Below are 6,996 nucleotides of genomic sequence, written 5' to 3'. Positions count from 1 at the left end.
GGTTCTTTATTTTATTTTATTTTTTATTTTCTTTAGCACAAGTTTCTTGTGTTTATATTGAATGAATACCGCTTATGCCAAAAACATTTGCTATCCCAAGGGAAGCTTTATTATTTATTATTAATGTAAAGCTCCCCTTGATGCCCATCAATTGCTTATCTATTTATTTTTGTAACAATACTTAGTGCCGAACAGGACCGGGAAAGAGGCAGAGCAAAGAAAAGGAAACGGAACAGAAATAGGAAGAAACAATCAGAGGAAACAATGAAAAACCAGACAACCAGCTGCTAAAAACAAAACAGAAGACAATCCACGGCCTTTGTGGGGAATCCAGCCTTAGAGCCACCAGGAGCACCTTTAGGCAGACAAGCAGAGAACAAACACACAAACAAACAAACAAAAAAAAAGCACAAGTTAGCAATCACATATAACACAACTGTGGATACGGATGACCTCAAACCACAGGACAACACAACAACCGCTTAGCGAGTAGCTACTGGGCTCGTGTGTGTGTGTGTGTGTGTGTGTGTGTGTGTGTGTGTGTGTGTGTGCATGAACATGCAATACACATGGCACAGGTCCCACATGGTAACCGTGCCAACACAAGCAGGCCAGAGGACAGCAAGTCCCAGACCCAGACACCACATAAATCAGATAAGGAAAAAATGAATAAAAAATGAATTAATTAATTTAAAAATAATAAATAAACATACATCCACACACACTCGCACAGCACACTCATCTCTCCCCCCAACTCCGCTGGGGTGTGGCGCAGTGGACACATCCGGGCTTTATTTATACCCATTTCCCAAGGTTTATTTATAACTATCTTCCCCGGTTTCCCTTTCGTTCTGACAACTTTTTGCTATTTGCTATTCTTTTTTTTTAAACCATTTTAAGTTCCCCCTCCCCTTATTTGATTTATCCTAAAGTCGGAAATTCAGAGTTCACAGTTGTAAACAAATGTTGCATTTGACCTTATTTAGCTGTCATGTCAGGCCCTGGTCAGACTTAATAGCGCTCTCTAGAGTATATGAACAGCTGTAAACAAGGCGAGGGAGTTTCCTCTGGCTGCAGGGCAAAAGTGGAAATCGAAAGTGTCATAAAAGTAGTTTTCCCCGCGAGCTTCCCAGCAGAAAAGACAGCTCGCGACAGCTCCAGCGACACCGGTGAGTGAGTTTCCTTTGTGACTCAGTCCTATTAACAACTGAGCGGGTTTAAAGTCGAGTTGCCTTAATGTTACAAATACCGTATGGAATCGTCGAAATAGAGTTAGTTTTGTTCAGTTTGAGGAGCCTGGAGTCTTTGCTGAAGAACGAGGTGAAATTGTTTCTGTAGTTTCTTCTGTTTCCGATCGTAAAACCGTTATTAATATAATACAGTTACGATCACTTTGTTGCTTTGTTAAACAAAGGAAGATTATTTTGATTTAGTATTTATACTATTTTGGTTAATTATTTATATTTCAAGAAAATGTTTTTTATTCTTATGTTGAGGTTTTTTAAAAAAAGAGAGAGAAAGCCTGAAAATTTTATGTTCAAGTTAAGGATATTAAATAAAATGATTTTTATGTAATAACCACTGTGTTGCTCTACTTTTGGAGAATCATCGCACGCGTTGTATGTGTGAGGGGGTACTCGTGGTGTGACGAGAAGGCTCAGGGGGTACTCAGGCCAAAAAAGGTTGGGAAACACTGCACTAGAGGAGTGTTCACAACACCTTCTTCTTCTTCTTTGCAACTGCAGAGGAATAACAGCCGTTTGGAGCACAGGCAGACTCAGCATACAGGATAAGTGACACAATCTGAGGACACGATGGGAAGCTCTTCCAGCTCCTCCAGCTCACCAGACAACTATAATAATTCCGGTAGATTGATCTTTCAGGAACTTATTGTTGATTCTTTTGATATTTTCAAATTCCCCCCTCAACATGAAATCTCTGTAATATCCTAACACAAAACAAATCTGTTGAATTTGTACGGTGTTTGTCTGTTTGTGGTTGTGGCGACAAAGGTTAACATGATATTTGCTCTTTACAATTCAGCTCTGTACAATAACCTCATGAGATGTTTGAAAAATTCCACTTTTACTTTGGAATGAGCCCCTTCACTTCCTGTTGCTTTTAAAGTGATAAACCTCTTTTTACAGAGTATGGAGACATCATGAAGGTGGAAACTACTGGAGCTTCGCTGATAACAGCTCAGCAGGACAAGCTTGGTTATGCAGGTGAATACTGCAGCAGAGAAACACAGTAGCTGAAATCTTCTGGAGAACAATAATGACGGGACCTTTTATACACTTGAGCAGGGCCGGCCCAAGCCTTTATGGGGCCTTAAGCAGAATTTCATTTGGGGCCCCCCTACCATCACCTCAGCTCCAGATGCCTCATTATTCCATAGGCTACACTGTTATGTGTGTAACGGACCCACAATCATTAGCATTATTTGTAATCCTCTTACATTATACAGGTGTCATTCTTGTTTTTAACCTTAAAGGGATAGCAAACTCATAAATATGGTTTAATTAACTTCTACATAAAGAGTGATGTATAAGTATGGCTCATTAATTTAACTATTTGAAAGTGACATCAGCAGGCTGGAGACTGCATTTATAGTAAACACGTTAAATAGTTTAATTTCTTTCAGATGTGCAGTGGTGTGCAAAATGACATTCACATTATCTTACAGAAAAATAAAGTTGTAATCAAAATTAAATACTTAAATAATAAATACAGTACTTAAATAATTTTGCCCAACGGTGGCAGCAGCCAACAGGAGGCATAAATTAACCAGTATTTTGTCAAAATTATCTTTTTTTTTTTTCTGGTGTAATACAATTTCGTTTAGATTATTCAATGTTATTTTAATTTCATGTATATATTTACTTTTTTATCACAACGTCTCGGTGCTCTCTGGGGCCCCCTGGTGGCGTGGGGGCCCTAAGCGACCGCGTAGTTGGCATATGCCTTGGGCCGGCTCTGCACTTGAGTACAGTGTAGCTTTATTCCTTTAGTTACATGAGAACTGATACAGAAAAGGTTTGTTAAACTAAGGACTAACTCATTTTCTCTTTAAATTCTCTCTAAAGGTATCCGTGCTTCTGACAAAATGGCAGAGATGGATGAAGAAAGAATGACGGTCTACAGGGAAAAGATCCTCAGTGTGGCTTCATTATTTGAAATTGATCCAGTTATCATTGCTGCCATCATCTCCCGAGAATCCAGGGCTGGAAATACACTGAAGAATGGCTGGGGAGACCATGGAAAAGCCTGGGGACTGATGCAGGTAAATTACAGTAATTCAGATGCGTGTATGTGATGGTGATAAATCTAAAAATGTTAGAGGACGAAGCCCAAGAGAGGGTGTGTTTGTTCCGTAACAACTGGTTACCCAGCACGTTAGAACCAACGGTGATTGGTCGTAATGTCCCTCTTAATTAACTTTAATAAAATTAAGTTTTGGCCAGTCGATGCGTTTCAAACATCTGGAGTAACATCTTGTTACGGGTAGCCAGACAGGCTGTCACACCACCACCAAGTAGCTTGCAGGCTTGCGCTAACATCCATGGTGTTAGGTGAACAACTTCATGAAGCCGTACGCGACGCGACTCAGATGGTTCATTGTAAAGTTGTACAGGGATGTTTATGTTTATTTTACTGTTTAAAAAAGCTATAAGCAGCTCCCTACACTTGATTTTTAGTTCTCAGTCAGTTCATTTTCTATTATTTCTTAATATAAAAATAGCATATATTCAAGTATTCTCATAGCAGGGAGTGATTAATTTTTTTATTGATAATTATGTATTTATATTATTATTTTATTTTCCGTTTTATTCTAAGTTATGTTTGGCTTTATTTTAAAAATGCTGCTGGCAGCTCCCTGCACTTTTCATTTTTACAATTAAAAAGACTTAATGGATATGAAAGTTTGTGTCAGTGTGTAATATTTTTAATTTAGCGTGAATAATGTTTCTATTTATCGGTTGCATATATCGGTTATCGGCCTCCCATTTCCATAATTATCGGTATCGGCCCTGAAAAAACCATATCGGTCGGGCCCTATAATAGACAGATCAGTAGCCTGCCAGCTGTCCATGGACAAACTTCAGGCAAGGGAGATGTAAGTGTTTGAGAATAAAATTAACAGTCAATTATTTTCATTATATTTCAATTTTGTGTGTGATCTGAGGGTATTGGGTAGGGCTGAACAATATGGACAAAATTTCATATCTCGATATTCATGCCAGATATCTCGATACGATATGACTACGGGTTCGGTGAAAACCAAGCATTTTTCAGAAAAATAAAAACATCATAAAACAAAAGAGTGCAGTTTTATTGATTAATTTTCGCCAAGCACGACCTGCACAACACCTCGCTCTGGTCGACGACATCCTTTCTAAATCCAAAATACCTCCAAATAATGGAGGATGATTTATGTTTTGGCACAAAATTAGGTTCTGCACTGCCACCGGCCGAATTATCTTCCGCGCTCATGTCACTTTTCTTTCGTTTCTTTCGTTTTGATTTCGCCGTGAATTCCCCGTGAATGTGTGTGGCTGTGTGCGTCTCAGTCTACTTCTCCCTCACTCCCACCCTCTTATGTTTGTCATTGGTTGGCTTCAGCTGTCGATCCACAGCAAGCGTGAAATAAGCTTTGTGGTTGGCTGGCGGTGGGGTGCGTTCAAGCACAATCTTAAAAGTAATGTTTATGGTGACTGCCGGAGCTGTATAAGCAGGGCGAGTGCGGGGGAAATATATCGTTTATATCGTTGCTTTTTCGAAATTACTTTCTTGAATGTTCATATCTCGATATAGATACGATAACGATATATCGTTCAGCCCTAGTATTGGGTACGATCCCACAGAAGCAGACCCTGAGGATCAGAGGGGCAGTGAAGACGAGCGTGTCACTCCCCGCCTAAAATCTTTCTTGAACAGAAGTGTAAATTAATGGCCAGAAAAGGAGCTGTTGTGCTGATATTTTGACCAAAGCATATCACAGACGTTCCCTTAAGACCTCAAGAAATTGTGTCACCTTGGGTAAAAAATTTTTTGGAAAAAGTTGTTTATACTCAACTAAAATCATTCCTGGGTGAGCATGATGTCCAGGAGGTCTTCCAGTCTGGTTTTAAAACACTGCATAGCACAGAGTCAGCTTTATTAAGAGTTTTTAATGACATCCTCCTGGCGAATGACTCTGGAGACTATGTGACTCTTATCTGCGGCCTTCGATACGGTGGACCACAACATTTTGGTGCTTCGGTTGCAGAACCTAGTGGGCATCTCTGGTCTCGCCCTGGACTGGTTCAAGTCCTACCTGGCAGACAGAACCATGTGCGTGAGCCTTGGTGCTTCTGAGTCCCGCTCTGCTCCGCTGTCATATGGGGTTCCGCAGGGTTCAATTTTAGAGCCCCTGCTTTTTTCCCGGTACTTGCTGCCCCTGGGTTCCATCCTGAGAAAGCATGGTATCTCTTTCCATTGCTATGCTGATGACAGCCAAATCTATCTGCCTCCATTTTCCTAAGGAAGAAGGATGCTTTCTCTCTGAAACCACTTCTGTCATGTCTTGAGGACATTAAAGCCTGGATGTCCTTAAACTTTTTAAAATTTAACGAGAAGAAGACAGAAGTGATGGTGTTCGGTCCCAGTGGCTCCTGTGAATCCCCTCCTGTTGACTTGGGCCCCTTGGTGCAACACAGGAAGCCAACAGTCACAAACTTGGGTTTTAAGATGGACAGTGATTTTAAATTGGACCGGCAAATTTGTGCAGTAGTGAAGTCCAGCTTTTTTTATCTCAGGCAGCTGGCAAAGGTGAAGCTCTTCCTCGCACGCACGCACTTTGAAACAGTAATCCACGCCTTCATCACATCACGGCTGGATTACTGCAATGCTCTTTATCTTGGAGTCAGCCAGTCCTCCCTCGCACGTCTCCAGTTGGTCCAAAATGCTGCCGCTCGCCTCCTGACTGGAACACCCCTTCACTGCCCATTTTTAAAACTCGTCTTGAAACCCATTTTTATTCCCTGGCTTTTAACCCAGCATGAGACTCTGTTTCTAGTATTGTTTTAATATTGTTGTTGTTTATTGTTGTTTTTACATTGTTCTTGTGTTTTAAGCCTTGTTTTATTTTGTGTTGTACAGCACTTTGTTTCAGCCACGGCTGTGTTAAAAGGCTATATAATAAAGTTGATGAGTTGTTGAAAAAGGGCATAAAATGTAGGTGAAAGATGACTTTTCATCCCATTTCATTCACATTTCTGTAGGTCGATATTCATCCAGACGGAGGTAGACACGATCCAAAGGGTGACTGGGACAGTAAGGAACATCTCACCCAAGCCACAGAGATCTTGCTTAAGTTTATTGACAAGATAAGTGTAAAATTTCCAAGGTGGACCAGGGAGCAGCAGCTGAAAGGTTTGTTTTACTCATTGAATAAACTTACTTAAGGATCACTCCTCTGAACTCTTTGCCTAGATGTATCATCATTTGATTTGGTTTCTGCAGGAGGGTTGGCTGCCTACAACATGGGGGATGGAAACGTCCATTCCTATGAAAACGTGGATGAAAACACCACCGGTAAAGACTACTCCAATGATGTTGTTGCCAGGGCTCAGTGGTACAAACGGAGGCGTTTTTTTTAACAACTGCAGCTCGTAAAAATGGAGAAACCACACAGAAACGCTTGCATATCCTGTGTCCAGCTAAATAAACACAACACAGAGCAAACTCAATCCAGCACTGCAGGTGCACACTACTCCAATTATGTTGTTTCAAAAGCTGGTACAAAAGTTCTAACTTTGTGCAGCTGAAGAAGTCCACGATTACTGATACAGTCTATAAAGCATGAAGGAAGTTTGTGTCAATAAACATAATGCAGTGTTAACTCACAAGTTGTCTGTCTCTTGAACTCAGAGTGAACTCTTGCTATGATCGTGCCACCTTGCAGTCATTGAGGTTTTTTTTTTTTTTTTTTTTTTTAGAGGTTTTCTAGATTCC

The 6,996-nt window shown here is 40.5% G+C and overlaps 1 protein-coding gene across 2 annotated transcripts; it reads left to right on the top strand.

Annotated features, from left to right (window-relative positions):
• Positions 1–1,033: 1,033 nt before the first annotated feature.
• On the top strand, positions 1,034–6,872 carry LOC142378273 (lysozyme g-like). 2 transcript variants are annotated; one of them, XM_075462581.1, is made up of 6 exons: positions 1,034–1,169; positions 1,746–1,866; positions 2,148–2,225; positions 3,087–3,283; positions 6,264–6,414; positions 6,505–6,872. In XM_075462581.1, exons 2-6 carry the CDS (start codon positions 1,815–1,817, stop codon positions 6,639–6,641), a joined length of 615 nt encoding a protein of 204 aa, XP_075318696.1. In that variant the 5' UTR covers positions 1,034–1,169; positions 1,746–1,814; the 3' UTR covers positions 6,642–6,872. The 2 variants fall into 2 exon arrangements, with proteins under 2 accessions (XP_075318696.1, XP_075318697.1); XM_075462582.1 differs by lacking the exon at positions 1,034–1,169 and adding an exon at positions 1,204–1,320.
• The last annotated feature ends 124 nt before the right edge of the window (positions 6,873–6,996 follow it).

This window comes from Odontesthes bonariensis, chromosome 4 (assembly GCF_027942865.1).
Source record: "Odontesthes bonariensis isolate fOdoBon6 chromosome 4, fOdoBon6.hap1, whole genome shotgun sequence".
NCBI lineage: Eukaryota > Metazoa > Chordata > Actinopteri > Atheriniformes > Atherinopsidae > Odontesthes > Odontesthes bonariensis.
This window is presented reverse-complemented; position numbering and strand designations above follow the sequence as displayed.